General features: G+C 34.9%; 1 protein-coding gene across 2 annotated transcripts in view; it reads right to left on the bottom strand.

Annotated features, from left to right (window-relative positions):
* Positions 1 to 517: 517 nt before the first annotated feature.
* The window catches only part of LOC115211136, a 238671-nt gene continuing 222773 nt past the window's right edge, over positions 518 to 16415 (bottom strand). For both annotated transcript variants that reach the window (XM_036502257.1, XM_036502258.1), the window contains exons 15-20: positions 9859 to 10006; positions 8087 to 8234; positions 7299 to 7435; positions 5099 to 5255; positions 3764 to 3898; positions 518 to 2375 (exon numbers count right to left, since the gene is read on the bottom strand). In XM_036502257.1, coding sequence (XP_036358150.1) covers positions 1947 to 2375; positions 3764 to 3898; positions 5099 to 5255; positions 7299 to 7435; positions 8087 to 8234; positions 9859 to 10006 — 1154 coding nt within the window. In that variant the 3' untranslated portion in view covers positions 518 to 1946. The remainder of the gene's footprint in view (positions 2376 to 3763; positions 3899 to 5098; positions 5256 to 7298; positions 7436 to 8086; positions 8235 to 9858; positions 10007 to 16415) is intronic.

Here is a 16415-nt window from a genome sequence, read left to right as displayed (position 1 = left end):
TACATTACATATGACTTTACTGTCTTTCTAAATTATTCCTACTTATTGTTTACATAATTTTTTATGAAGTAGTTCAGTGGTAGAACTAACAAAGGTTACAAGTTCAATTCCTTTTGGGGGATAAAAATTTTCAAGGTGTTATAGGTGATTGATTTGAAATTTCTTACTTTGGCACAAGGCCATCAATTTATTTAAGGTTGGGGACTAGTCGATTACATTAACCCCAATGCTCAACTGATATTTATTTTACCAACCCTGAAATGATGAAAGGCAAAATCAACCTCAGTAGCATTTGAACTCAAAACGTAAAGCTGGAAGAATTAATGCTAAGCATTTTGTCTGGTGCAGTAACAATTCTACCAGTTTATTGCTTTAATAATAATAGAAAGCTTATGAATATCTAAGGTTACAGTTAGTAACCCACTATCCACATAAATTCTAATTGGAATAAGAACAAACCTGAGTCAAATCAAAAACAGCAACAACAACAATAATAATAATAACAATGAACAGTAAAAAAAATTATAGGATTTTTTTTTATTGGAGGAAACTAATGGAATGAAAATTTATTGGAGTGAAATAGGAGACATGTTTTCATTATACAAATTTTTTCATTAACTGAAAAATGTTCATCAATCATAATAACATGACTAGTTTGTACCATACAATTCTTTATACAAACAGCCTCAAATTAGTTGATTTAATTAAGTTTGATACTCTAACTACATGTGGTCCAAGTGCACAAGTCTTTTAGATAATTTTCTAATTTGTGAATACTAAAAATTGTAACAACAGAAATAATGATGATGGTGATGATGATGATGGATTTCAATTTTGGCACAGGGCAAACAATTCTGAAGATAGGGGAGTAAGTTGACATTATCAACCTCAGTATTTGACTAGTACTTCATTTTATTGACTTCCAGTAGGTTGGAAGATAAAGAGAATATTAAGAGCCAGATAATGATGATGATTTCAAATTTTGGCACAAGGCCAGCAATTCAGGGGCAGGAATAAGTTGATTACATCAACCCTAGTGTTCAACTGATACTTATTTTATCGACCCTGAAAGGATGAAAGGCAAAGTTAACCTCAGTGGAATTTGAAATCAGAATGTAAGATGGATGAAATGCCACTGAGCATTTTCCCTGATGTGCTAAAAATTCTACCAGCTCTCTGCCTTGTAATAATAATAATAATCCTTTCTACTATAGGCACAAGGCCTGAAATTTGTGGGGAGAGAGTAAGTTGACCCTATCGACCCCAGTACTTGACTAGTGCTTAATTTATCGACCCCAAAAGGATGAAAGGCAAAATTGACCTCGGTGATGGGTGAAATACCATTAAGCATTCTGCCAGCTCTCCGCCTTATAATAATAACAATAACTTTGGCACAAAGCAAGCAATGTTGAGAGAAGGAGGGTAGCCAGTTACATAGATCTCAATAATTGAATGGAATTTTATTTTATGAACCCCTGGAAGGATGAAAGGAAAAGTTGACCTTGGTGATATTTGAACACAGAATGTAAGGAGCCAGAACAAATATCACAAAGTAATTTTTCCAACCTTCCAACAATTCAGCCAGTCTACTGTCCTAATAATGATGATGATGATGATGGTGATGATGAGTAATATTATGTATTGCTTTATTGTTAACAACAATAATAAATAACTGTACTTTTTAAATATCTTTTCCATCTCTCTTCTCATTTTTTTTTCACCATTGGAGGACCTTACTGTAGTAACTGAGATTAAAAGTTATCCAAAGAATCAATCAACTCCAATATACCAACTGGATTAATGGGGATATAGAGTTCTTTTTTCACAAAAATAGATATTTATATTTAATCTCTGTCACACATTCCCATTTACAATGGCTATGGTCCATAAAATAAGGTTAAGTAATCTTTCACCTCTTCATATCACAGATAGAGTTTATTGCTGCTTCAGGAGTCTTCATACACAGTGTCCACTTCCAGTGGTAATTTGTATGACATCATCCAAACACCAGAAAATATGCCAAATGCACCCAAAGCCCATGCAGTGTAAGTGCTGCCAACTAGAAAGAGCAGAGAGTTAAGGGGCATAAGGAAGATGACCAGTTTCTCATTCAGTCGAATTTCGTCAACCCAGAGGATGCTCCACAAGACAATATAAACAGGTGTTGTGATGAAGATGATGATGAGTTCCATTGCACTTCGGATAGAGCTGCTAAGCTCAGCAGTAAACCAGATGTCACAATGAAGGAAGGTTTGAATCCAAAGTATGAATGCTACTGTGAAAATTGTGGGGACTGTCTGGTTCTTGTTGCTTAACCGCTGTAATATGTGACGGTCTTTCTGCAGACAAATTAGAATGACGGAGACACCACAATACTGCAAATATAACAAGAACATTTCGTTGATAAAGAGAATATATCTATAAGAGCATTTGATTAAACATTTAGAATATGCCAGTCAAAAAGTTTGATTAATAGACAGACAGTATACATTTATAAGAACATTAACAAACAGTTAGATTACATCTATAAGAATATCTGATTAACAAGCAGTCAGAATATGTCTAGCAGAACATTCAATTAATAAACAGTTAGAAAAGTTCTAGCTGAACATTTGATTAACAAATGGTCAGAATATACGAAATTTGTCTCTAAAACCATTTGATTAATAAGCAGTTAAAATATTTCATTAACAAACACAGCATGAACATATCTATATCCCAAGGAGTTGTAATATCAGAAGCTATCGTTTTTTTTTGTTTTGTTTCAGTCACTAGATTGCAGCCATGCTGGGGCACCACCTTGAATTTTTAGTTGAATGAATCAACCCCAGTACTTATTTTTTTAAAACCTGGTGTTAGTAAGATGGTTAATAATTTTATGGGTGTCTGCCAAGTCAGCTGCCAGATGTTGGAATTTCAATGTATCCATGCCCGGGGAAGTAAGGCGTTCAGAATATAGCAAATGCCTGATGGAAGGTATTCTCTTGGTTGCATGTCGCTGAACGGTTTCCAGACAATTAATATCCTGGGCAAGATAGAGGTTCCACCTCAGATAGATAGCCGGAGAGCGGCTCACAAAGGATTTGGTAAGTGATGCCAAGACACCCTCAGCCTTCTTGGCAATTTTAGCAATGTCATGGTGTAATAGTATCAAGGAATATAACCGGATGGATAGGCTGAATTTGTCAGCCATGGTTGGTAAACAGCCTAAGAGAGGAATAATTCTGACACAAAACTTGGATATCAGGGGCCTGTAGCCCTGTCAGGTTATCCATCTAGAAAGACATTTCAGAATAAAACCTATAACCAGGAGACTGTTGTCACTATCTAGTTTGCTAAGACCATGACTGACAAACCCAGGGTATGAAAAGTGTGGCTAGTACTACCTAAAAAAGTCAAGCATAACTAGACGAGTGTGCATGTCACTGACTTTGTTTCCTCATAACTTTCTGAAAAATGGATATTTTTTTGGTGAAATTTTCCAGAATATTGCTTCGGGCAGTGTAGATTCTGATTAAATTGGAATTTGTTGTGAAAATTTTCGTCAGAAGTGATGGGAAGAGTTTCAGATAATTCACACACCAAATTTTACTTCCTCATAACTTTCATAAAAAAGGCTATTTTATAGAGAACATTTTCTAGATATCTTTCAGGTAATGTAGATAATATCAGAATTTAATGTGGAAAATAAAGTTTGTGGGACACTTGGTGGTTGATAGATCAGTTGCTCATATTGTGGACACAACAACAATAATAATCTTACCCAAACATCTCTTAAGAAGCCAGTAGCAGGTGACAGCATGCAAAGAACAAGGTAAGAAACAATGGCAGCTATATTTCCAAGAATGGGAAGTAATGGATAAGATTTATCATTTGTCTCATTGACCAATATTTCTTGCTGAAAAAGAGAAAATAGAACAAAAATGAAAATAGTTTGTCAAAATATACTAAGTGTTATTTAAATGTGAAATAGAGGCTACACTAGCGCAATAAACATTATTAACCACATATACTTAACGTATATAATTTGTGTATTTGCCAGTTGACTTCTATTTGGTGTGGTGGAGAATACTATCTCAAAGTAGTGGATGTTAAAACACCTGAAGTCATGGACAGGTGTGATAACTCACCTCAAATCCCATCCAGGAGAAATGGACATTGATGTTTTACCATTTTTGTGGTTTATCAACATCATTTACCCAAACTGAATCAGAGATGAATCATATTGCCAGTCCAAGCCTTATGTTCATATGGTGTAAAAACTATGTGCTGATATGCCCCAACAATGCATACACAAGAATAAATTTAAATATGATATAGAAGCAGCATTAATGTAATAAACACTATTGACCACATATAATTAAAGTATATGTAGTGTGCATTTACCAGTAGGCTGCGATTTGGCATGACAGAGAATATTCTTCAAAACATCTGAAAATCATGGACAGGTTGTTGCTAAGGTGGTGGTGTTGTTTAACTCCAGCTCTGTCCTGATTCAGCAGACTTATGAACAATGATGCTCCAGCCATGACTGGAGAGTAGCATGTGTTTTAAGGGAGATTTTGTTGCTACTTCTAGCAGGTCTAGCACTCATCTAAAGGCACTGACATTCATCCAAAGTAGTGTGTGTGTGTGGCACTATAGCACAAATGTCTTGTTTTCAAAAGTTCTGAATTAAAATCTTCCACCAGATTGTAGTCACAATTCATGTTCCTAACACTAGCTTAATGATGACTAAGTTATTTTACTAAATTCTTTGTTGTATTTAAAATTAATTGAAAACAACAAGAGCATCTCAACAGAAATATGGTAACAAAAGGGTTAAGGGAACAAGCGTTTGTGGAATACTCAGCCATATACATGCTAATTAAACGAGCAGGTAATTCAGTTGGTTAAACAACTGAAACACTCTTTGTTGAAACTAATGGAGATCGAGCAAATTAGAATTCACCTTCTCTGTTCTGGTTAGACAAAATGAAATTAGACTGCAGGTCCCTGAAAAGTGGCACACCTGACCCCATCAAAATATATCCAGTAAACAAATATTTAATTTTATTTATTTTCTTTTTGTAAAATAAAATTTATTTAGCTTATTTACCTTAACTTTGTTTCCAATGAGACGAAGTGAGATGCTGACAACACAACCAGAAAAACTTAGCACCTGCCAACATGCTCTGTAAGTCAAGTTCTCTGAAGTGATTGTAAAGTAATCAAATCCAATGATTAAAGTACCAAAGACTGCCATACAACTACACCTGTAAGAAGAGTGATTAAGAAAATATATTAATTTCTGGAACAAATCATCATAGTAATAATTATAATTACCAGCATTATAATGTCATACAAGGTCCAGTCCTTGCTGTAGTGTGGTAACTTGTATGACTCAATGAACCTGAGAGTTATGCCAACAAAATGCAAGTCAAAGGATAGAGGACAGATTAATATTGACCACCACTTCCTGGAGGTAAAAATAGGTTTACTTGGGATGATTACCTCTAGGGCCAACATTAAGAAAAATGCAAAGTTACAGAAATATTGATAATGATTCAAAGCCAACAAGATCTGAGAGAGGAAGGCCTTCCTTCAAGGAAACAGTTAACATAGTGCAGCAAAAGCTGAAAAGAAGGTACAAAGCCGACAATGCCTTCTGACCATTAGGATGTGGAAGAGAGGACACTCTAAAAATAGCTGAAGGTTGGAGACCAATAGTGAGCTGAAAAAGTAGAGATTGAACATAAAAGAAGCAAAAAAGACATCCCAGATTTGAGAACATAGATGTGAAAGGCTTAAGTAAGTATCATTATGGATGGAAACTGCAGGAGTGAAACAAAATGCCTGAAAGCTAGTACATGAACTGCTTTCAGTTTCTTTACAAAGCCATTCCTCTTCAGCTACACTGTTAATCCGCAAAACCATTTCTCCTCAGCAACATTGTTAATCCATGGAGAAAAAAGTGTGAACATCACACGGTTTTAAGCCTCTGTCACTAAAGTATTTGACACTAATAAATTATTTTCACTATCATTTAAGTGTTCATGCTACAAAATTTCTTCATATAGGCATGGTTTCTATGATATTCTTATCATCAGAGAAACCCAATATTTAAAAATTGGATTCAAACAAACTCACGTCCTCCTGCCTTTTCTTAGCTAGCCTCTAATAAATTATTACAGTGTGCTTTTTCCTAACATACATAATCCATTCTTATCACGTGTCTATTCATTACTGGAATGCTTTTGTTTTACCATTCATTTCCACATGTCACAGGTACTTTAAAGCAATCTCTTAAATTCAGGAAAATATTCAACAGTATCAATTCCTTGCTATATGCAGTAAAATATTTAAATTCTGCAAAAGAGAGAGATTTGTCTCTGAACCCAGAAAATAATTCACCACAGATTCAGTTGCTCCTGGATAACCCTCAAAAGAAAGCCATTCAATTGATTACTAAAGATTCTGGCAATCCACTTTAATTAGCTTGCAGATGAGCTATTCCCCTCTCTCTCCTCCCTTCTCCTGTTTCTCTCTATCTCTTCTATAGCAGCCAACAAAAGAATCTATCATTAAAAACTGTAAAGACGCAGAGGATGTCTAGAGTTATCTCCCTTACTTAGTTAAACCTGAAAACTATATTAAACCATAGCCTACATATTTTTAGCTAACTTTTCGATGCTCCCTGCATTAAATGTGTTAGCACTAATTTAAATAAATGATAGATCATATACACTATACCTGAAAACAAAAAGACGAGACGGTCAGGACTGGAATACATTTTATTATAATTCAACTGAATCAGGACTAGATAACAACTGAAGTAAAATAGCAATCAAGCTTGTGTAGCAGAGTTGGATCAAGAATTTTACAGTACTTGCACAACATACATGCTTCCATACACAGAGTGCTCTAAGCGATTCCTCAATCAGTAAAAAAGCAAATAGCAGCCAAATCTCACTCAAATTATACCTTCCATCTTAGAAAATGAAGTTGACATGTGAAACCAGAATAATGTAGACCTAGACACATTATATCTTAAACAAAACCAAAATGATCACAGCCCGAACATATTTGATCATGGATTAACTCAATAGGGGATGATCTTAGGTAAAACAGCAGCAACAAATACAGAATAAAATAATATTAAAATAACAAAAAGCAGAAATCAAGTGATATTCACAATTTTCTTAAAGAACATTTAGTATTTGCTATACTTCTGTATTTAGTTATTTAAAGAGAAAAAAAATACAATTCCCAAGCAAAGAACAGGTTGCAGAAAGAAGGAATTTCTGTGTAATACTTACAGAAAAGAAATATTCTTCTCAAAGGATTTTCCAGCAGTTCGCCATTTGACGACAGTTGTGATAAAAGAGAGAACACAACTACATATCAGGATATAGAGTAGGTGTAAGCCTTCACTTAAGCTGGTTCTGATGTAAAACTGTTGATAAAACATACAGAGAAACAAGATATATTAACTTTTTAGGTTTTCAAACACTTTCATGCTTTAGAAGACAATATATTTTGCACTTTCTTCAGACTTAATTTCTCATTTTCCCAAAACAACATTTTCGCACAATATGAAATGTGTTCATTTATGTTTGTATTGTATGTATGTCTCTCTCTCATTCTGCCTTGTGCTCACACACTGCCTTGGGTCTTCCTCAGCTCTGCAGCTGATTAAGAAGCTTACTTTGCAACCAATGGAGTCCCAAGTTCAATCCCATTATGAAGCATCTTGGGCAAATGTTTTCTACCATAGCCTCAAGCTGACCAGATCCAAGATTTGTAAGTGAAGCTGGACAGATGGAAACTATTTGGAAGCCTATCTGATGGATTTTATCTGCAGTTGAAAGGGTCAACTGTATCACACACTGTGTTACACTGATTCAACCTTAGGATTATATTAAAGTCACAAGCATCTATGGAATACTCAACCACTAACTGTATAGCACAAATAAGTAGGCAGTTCAGTTTATTGCATAACTGAATACTCATCAATGCAGCTCAAGTTCTAGTTTACTTTATTTGTATGTGTTTATCCGAGTATATGCGTGTATGTGTCTTATTCCCATTCCTGCTATGATCTTACCTTTTGCATGATAACACTGTAAGTTGGACATACAGAGATGGCAGCTGATATTGACATAACGACAGCAAGTGGTAGTGGCTTGGTGTATAAAAAGAGAAGCACCATACACAGCACACTGATAATATTTCCCCACTGCAAGACAGACAGCCTGTTGTTGAAAAGTAAGAAAAAGATAAAGGGCTAAGCATATATATTGGACAAAAATTTTTTTAAAAACTATTGTTGAAAAACAAGCAAAACAAAAAAAGTTATCAAGTACATTGATAATATATCAACAAATTTAGACTGAAAATCTCACAAAGAGAGCCATTTTTTTAAAGAGAAGGAATGATAAATTAAAGTATCAGTTAAGTACCAAGGTTGGTATGGTATAATCAGTTATATCTCACTCCCCACATGTGAGGTCTTATGTCTACATTAGAAATCAATATATTCAATAAATTTACGGAGGTGGCTCAGTAGGATTGAGAAATCACAAGACAAAATACATTGCAGGATTTAGTTTTACTCCGTTATATTCTGAATTTGAATCCTGCAGAAGTAATCTTTGATCTTCTTCCTTCCAGAGGGTGATAAGATAAAATGTTGATCAAGTACTTAGGTCAACATTCTCTAAATTATGTATACACTCTGTGGCCTTGTGCCTTTGTAAGAAATTAACATAGCTAACAAATTCAATTATTTTTGGCAAGGCCCAAATTCCAATTGCTATAGTTGTAAAATGTGATGAATATAGTTGATTGAATTAAACCCAATATATTACTATTGGTATATGTTGTTGTTGCAACTGTTTAATCCCAAGCCCTCTCTGACTAAGAAGACCCACAATGCATGTGACCAAAGAGATATGTCCATCCAAACTTTGTATGTATCAGGTACTATGCTGTCTCTGATATACAAAATCTCCAATGTACCTTCCCTTAAGTTTATAGGTGTGATTTTAGAAAGAAATTTGGCATTCAAATCTAGCAGATGAGCCACCACAGAGATTGTACCAAGGCTTACTCTTTGTCAGACTAATATCTCAAACAGTTGTGCAATTCAAACAGAAAAACTATAACATTAAACTCATTGGACAATTGTCCCTTCACTGGGGTTGATAACCAGTCTCTGATCCAGTTTATACTTCACACATCACTTCTGACAAACAAGTTGCACATTCTTTTCCTCTTTGAGACAAATTTTTTACTCCTTATCTCCGCGGTCCAACCATCAACAATTTTTTGGCCATATCTCTTCCTGTATCAAAGACATCTATCTCAACTCACCCTTCTATGAAATCATCAACCTTAGTGACTTCAATGCTCATAACTCTTCTTGACTCTCATGTTCTTCCTATAATGATGCTGCCAGTGCAGAAATCAAATCTTTTGCAACCTTCAGATCTTTGCATCAATTAGTTTTGCAGTCTTCATGTGTTCGGACTGACATATAACCACTCCAAATACCCTTGATCTCATTCACTTCTCCAAATCTATCACTTATCAAAACGTCCATGCAATCTGTTTCTCTAGTCTGAGTCAATAAAAATGGTTGAAATATAAATATACCTTATGACATGCCTAAATATTTGAAGCGAGTAACTATCTTTGGAGAAGTAGAGATGTAAATTTGTAGATATAAGGTCTATGTGTTTAAGAGAAAAAAACCTCATCTTTGGAAAGCTGTTTTTAGATAAAATATTTTGTCAATTAGGAACAACAATGATAGATGAAAAAATATAAGAAAGGGAAAAAGGGAAGAAAAATAAAATGAAATAATGATATACATACCAACTGACTGACCAACTGGGTTGAATATAGACAATAAGGGCACCAACAAATACCAACAAAGGGCCTGAATGGGTGACAGGGGATTTAATATCAGAGCACATAGAGAGTAGTATCATTACTGATAGACCAGTTATCATCAGTATTACACCTGTAAATACAAGAACAATTAATTAGTTTACAGATGATATATAGTTAGAGGTTAAAATGACTTATGTTCCCTGCAATTTACCTTCTATTTGAGACTTCTCAGTCTGTTAATAAGAGCAAAAACTTAATAAACTTCTCCAAGCTTCTTTTCACATTTGAACTATCATGCTACCAACATCCTTACAAAGCAATAACAAAATATCTGCTTCTGAAGCATGATGGGAGGATATGTGGACATGGAAAGGCAAGAAAATGGGACAAAATATTGAGTGGTGTTTGGTTATGTTCCTTTCTGTTCTGAGTATAAATTTTGCCTTTCATCCTTCTGAGTGAATAACTATTTAGAAATAGCAGTCAAATCTCCCTCAAATTACACTTTCTTTCTGTGCCATCAAGTTGTGAATGGTGTGGTGACTTCAATGACATGGAGAGGTGGTTTCTATTGTTTTCCTTTAGGTATGTACACTTTATCCAGACCATAATTCTCTATTCTACATAGTGGTCAAAGGCATCAGATACACTGCTTTGCAATATTTGTTCTGTTCCTTTGCTATCTGAGTTCAGATCCTACCAACTCAATTTTGCTTTTCATCTTTTCAGGGTTGGTTGATAAATATAGTACTAGCCCATGGTGGCGAACTTGCAGAATTTGAGAGCATCAAACAGGATGCTTTATGTTATCTTTTCTAGTTCTGTGCATCCAATGTTCAAATTCTGCCTTCTGTTATTGGAAAAACAATCATTGAGATCTGGCAAATAATGGTGGTAGGCTTAAGAAATATTTTAGCAAATACTGACGAAGTATTTTCAGCTTATTGCTCTTAAAAACAATACACCAGCTGATTGAAAAAAATGTAAAAGAATTTTCAAATTCTACACAATCTCTTAATTCTCTCTCCTATCTATTGGTCATTTTGACTTTCCTTCTAGTACACTTGCTTCTCATAAACATTCCAAATATACGAACTTCAACAGATTTAGGAAGTGATTATTTCAGTTAAACAAATCATCATCACCATTTAATGTCTGCTTTCCATGCTGGCATGTGTTAGATGGCTTGACTGGAACTGGTAAGCAGGAGAACTACACCAGATTCCAGTCTAAATTCAGCTTGGTTTCTCTGGTTAGATGCCCTTCCTAAGAGTGTAGTAGGTGCCTTTTATGTGTCACCAGCACAGGTGCTTTTACATGTCACTGGCACAGCTACAAATTTCTAACATTGGTGTTGATCTGTCACTTCTGCCAATCTATCCTCTACCATATACCTTTGATGTGGGTGGGAGCTGAAATCCATGACCATGAGAGCAAAATACAATATTATACAAAGAAGTGATGCTTGTAATGTTTGATAACAAGAATCATGATTTTTGAAACCCTAACCCTAACACTGAGACTTTATGACAAATCTGAAATTCCTTGCCCTATTATAAACAATAAATATAAGCAATGTATTCAAATTCTTCAAACACCAGCTCAACTAGCATTCTTATTATTTTAACCACATTTTATTTTTACAAATTAGCCAAAGGAAAAAGAAACTGCCACTCAGAGGAATTTTTTCGCAAGAAATAGCACATCATAATATTCTATTATCTCCAGGTTAATATTTTGAGTGAGTTGACCCCACTAAAGGCACCTAAGGGATAAGTTATAGTGTTAAACCAAACAATGGATCACATCTACTACTTAAGAACAGGTAGAGTCCATCCAACAGGCCTGTCAACCCAATGTTACTCAAAAGTGTGACCCAAAGCTATAGAAGACAGTTATTTAGGGTGCAGTGCAGTCGGATGAAACATGTGATTGTGAAATGAACTTCTTAATCAGAAGGCCAAATCTCTTTCTTGTAAGGGACATTTATTTTGGACTTTTACTATTATAAACTTCAAGAACCTTCTCTTTGTTTCCCCATAACCATTTTTTTGACACCATGCTACCTTTAATTTCATCCTACTTCTCCTTGTCTTTCTTCTTGCATGTATTTCAGCTTGTCTTGTAAGAACAGTCTTCTGGGATACCCAATAATCTACTGAGAATTACAGTTACATTTTGTTTGTAGGAAACTGCTGGTGACATTTGTAGTATATACCTTATATGAATCAGTCATTCATTTTAATGATACTTTTGTCCCAGTTATAAATCACACAAACTGTTTGGAATAGTTCACAGGTCAAACATTTAGCTCATATCATGAGACTTTTGTTATAAACTTTATCATATAAACGCAAGCGTGACTGTGTCGTAAGAAGTTTACTTCACAACCACACGGTTCCAGTTTCACTCCCACTGCATGTCACCTTGAACAAGTGTCTTTTACTAAAGCTTCGAGTCAACCAAAGCCTTGTGAGTAGATTTGATAGACAGAAACTGAAAGAAACCTGTCACGTGTGTGTGTGTGTGTGTGTGTGTGTGTGTGTGTGTGCATGTGTGCACACATGCATGCGTGTGCATGTGTGCACACATGCATGCGTGTGTCTGTGTCCCCCACCACCACTGAACAACTGGTGTTGGTGTGTTTACATCGCCATAACATAGTGGTTTGGCAAAAAGGACTGATAGAATAGGTATCAAGATAAAAAAAAAAAACTGGGGTCGATTCATTCATCTAAAATTCTTCAAGACAGTATCCCACCATGGCTTTAGTCTAATGACAGAAACAAGTAAAACGTAAAAGGTAGAATGGTATATTAATTTTGTTTGCTTATTGTTTGGGTAATCTAAACCAATCAAAGTTTTCCCACTCACTAGAATACATACGTAAGACCCTACCATATTTGTATTTAGTATGCAGCATGCTCTCATAAAGTATTTCCCTCACACATTGATATTCATAATCTGCATCATTTCATATGAAAATAAATCACTCTCAGATTTGCTAATGGAGTAGAAAAATGCTTTACTGAGGAGGTTTCAATGATACTGAAATATGTCTTACTTTCACCAGATCCACCCCCTTACCATATTGTTTGTTCAATTTTTTTCTTTCTCAATTTGTTGGAGCTATCTCCTGTGACTGTTTTTAAAGACCTAGAGGGAAAGGTTTTATCCATTAATTACTTAGATAATTTATGTTAATTGATACTTTCTGCTCCCTATATTACATATGTGAGAACCTAGCATATTTGTATCTACTGTTGAATTTTAAGAATAGTCTGAAATAGTTTGCAAATATTAGGCCTGGATTTTCTTTTAACCTTAAGAATTTTGTTCTGAAAACATGAAATTAAGTTAATGATACCCAGACAAAACTACTCCGGTATTCTGTACTTTAGTCCTAGATTTCTTTGTATATACTAAATTACTTCCCCTTCCTATTAATCCAGCTGATTACTGACTTATACTCTGTTGGTGGTCCAATTTTAAATTAGATTTTTAATAAAATTATGTAATAAGAGTAGAAATGAATAAATAATTTTTTTTTTAAATGAAGAAGGAAACTAAAATAATTACTTATTCCAAGTAAAAGTGTATACATTTATTCACTGATGAAAACAATCCTTCATCAGAGAAAGTTTATACATAAAATATTTTTTAATATAGAACAATCCCCCACGGATAATTATTAATGCTTTTATATATTATGCTTTTATGAAATTAAATGAATTAAAATGCCAATTAATACTACAAGCTTACAGCGTTAACAACTGTTAAACAGTAAATTAAAAATGCATGCTGGATGAAGAGAATTCTAAGGAAAACACAGATTATGATAAGATTTCAACTCAAGATCTGGATCCATATAAACCAGTAAAGTAACTGTTCAGTAACAGCCATTCAAATGATAATACATATTTAGTTTGTAAGATTCCTACATATGGATTCGGCTTAGTTCTATACCTATTTCTTTACTACCCACAAGGGGCTAAACACAGAAAGGACAAACAAGGACAGACAAACGGATTAAGTTGATTATATCGACCCCAGTGCGTAACTGGTACTTAATTTATCGACCCCGAAAGGATGATGGGTGAAGTTGAACTCGGCAGAATTTGAACTCAGAACGTAGCGGCAGACGAAATACCGCTAAGCATTTCGCCCGGCGTGCTAATGATTCTGCCAGCTCGCCGCCTTAGTTCTATACCATAAGATAAATAAATGGTAACCCCTTTAAAGATCATCATCATCATCATCATCATTAACATTTAATGTGTTTTCCATGCTGGCATGGGTTGGACAGCTTGACAAGAACTGGTAAGGTCAGGGGCCACACCCACCAGGTTTCATAGCCTGTTTTGGCTTGGTTTCTATGACTGGATGCCCTTCCTAATACCAATCACATTACAGAGTGGGTGCTTTTTATGTGACACCTTGGTTTTAGGATCTCAATTCTGTTGATTCTGTTGTAGTGAAGACAACTTTGATGTGATCATCCTGTCTACTAAATCTATGGACACTAAATAAATAACCAGAGATAAAACAAAAACTATATTAACTATAGTATTTACCATTGAGATTTAATATGTTACAACCCTTTTGATATCAATCTGCTTAAGATTGCCTCTGGTTCTGTGATACAAATTATCTGTTCTAAAGTGATCCAAATCAGAACTTTATATAAAACTAGCAGTATCGCCCGGCGTTGCTCGGGTTTGTAAGGGAAATAACTATATAAGCATTTTTAGAGAGTTACTTCCCTTATAGATGCCAATTCGGGCTTTCTTAGCCATTTCTGTTTTGGTGTCTTCAAGCCATGAAGTCGTTGTTCTAAAAGAACGCTGGTCTCCTTGACAACGCTTTACGACATTAATTTCCTTACACTCCCTTCCCCACAGCTTCACAAGGGGGAGAAGCAAACAGGTGCAGGTGTGACCATGGACGCCAACTCCGCCGCCATCGACACACGAAAAATTATGCATTAAAATGGAATAAAAAATGATGTTAAATTATTTTTAAAATCGTAGACTCATCGTAGACGCGCTCTAATACTCAGACGGGCTTGATATGAATCACGACTATAAGATACCCGAATTTGGTTAAACTGCACCGCAAAATGTGGGAGTAGTTAGGAATCTAAATCAAAGGGGACAGACACTCACACAACTACAGTTTTATATATATAGATTTCATGCTAACTGATGTTCCAGTCATCAAAATTAACTAAAACCAAAGCAGAGTATTTTAACAAAAAATATTGGAACAAAAGAGTTAAATACAGTCAAGGAGTTATATTATAACCACTATCATGCATTTCCACAACCATACAAAAGTGTAGGGAGATCTCAGTCATGCTGACAGAGAAGCAGGACTTCAGGAGAAACAAATTCACAGGAATATATTTGTTTGTGAATAATATGCATACACGTACAATGTGCACAACTATCTTTGAGCAGTGAAATGTCAGACAAAAACATGCCTCAAGCATAATACCACATTCACTCTGAAAGAAGGTGGGTGGGATGAAGGGAACTGAGAATTAAACTAGCACAATGAGCAATCTAAAAAGGATAACTTGCTTTTCTTGGATTATCAAAACAAATAAATATAACAAGCCATCACACATGAGCAAGTATGGCTTGGAGTCATGTAAATGTATTTTCACTAATTATTGGGTTGTCCGGAAAGTTCGTGCCGATTTATAGTAGCTTACCTTTCGACTTATTTTAGAACATGGTTGAGCCCATAAAATAGGATTTGACTACACCTCCATTTAGAGGAGTACAGTTCAAGCTATCTTTTCATGGAAGAAGGTTTATGTTCCTATAAACTGTGTTAATTTTGCAACCCTTTAAAATGGAAGATAAGAAAGTTCATTTTCGGCACTTGATACTTTGGGAACCAGACAAAAATTGCTGCAGCTTGGCTGGAATGTGTTACCTCACCTTCCATATTCACCAGATATTGCTCCTTCGAATTTCCACTTATTCAGGTCTCTGCAGAATAGTCTTGATGGTAAAAATTTCAATTCCTTGGATGACGTAAAAAGATACCTTGATGAATTCTTTGCCATGAAACCCCCTCAATTCTGGGAAGAGTGTATTTCCAAGTTAAAGGAAAAATGGAGACGCATTGTGCAACAAAATAGTTCATATATGGTTGATTAAAAATGTAATGACAAGTATTTATTGACCATTTTCTTTTCTTTAAAAATCGGTACGAACTTTCCAGACAACCCAAAATTCAGGTACTTATGTAGTAACAAGCGCATACATGTCTATCAGTCTCCACCCCACCTCCTTTATATTTAATATGAAATGTCTTACTTTCAATGTGCTAGCTAGCTTAATAAATAGTCTGTTTTTAGTAATAGTGTTGAGCAAACTAAAACAGTAAATAACCTTATCCATAGAAATAACTAGTTTCAAATAATTTACTTGACTCTTCTTTCCTTTTTTTCTTCTTGTTTTTGAAAACTAGCCTTTAGATATATTTGTTTGAGACAACCTCACTAATGCTGGTGCTCTGATAAAATG

This window comes from Octopus sinensis, linkage group LG4 (assembly GCF_006345805.1).
Source record: "Octopus sinensis linkage group LG4, ASM634580v1, whole genome shotgun sequence".
NCBI classification, from domain to species: domain Eukaryota; kingdom Metazoa; phylum Mollusca; class Cephalopoda; order Octopoda; family Octopodidae; genus Octopus; species Octopus sinensis.
Note: the sequence above shows the minus strand (reverse complement) of the source record. Positions and strands in the feature narration are given on the sequence as shown.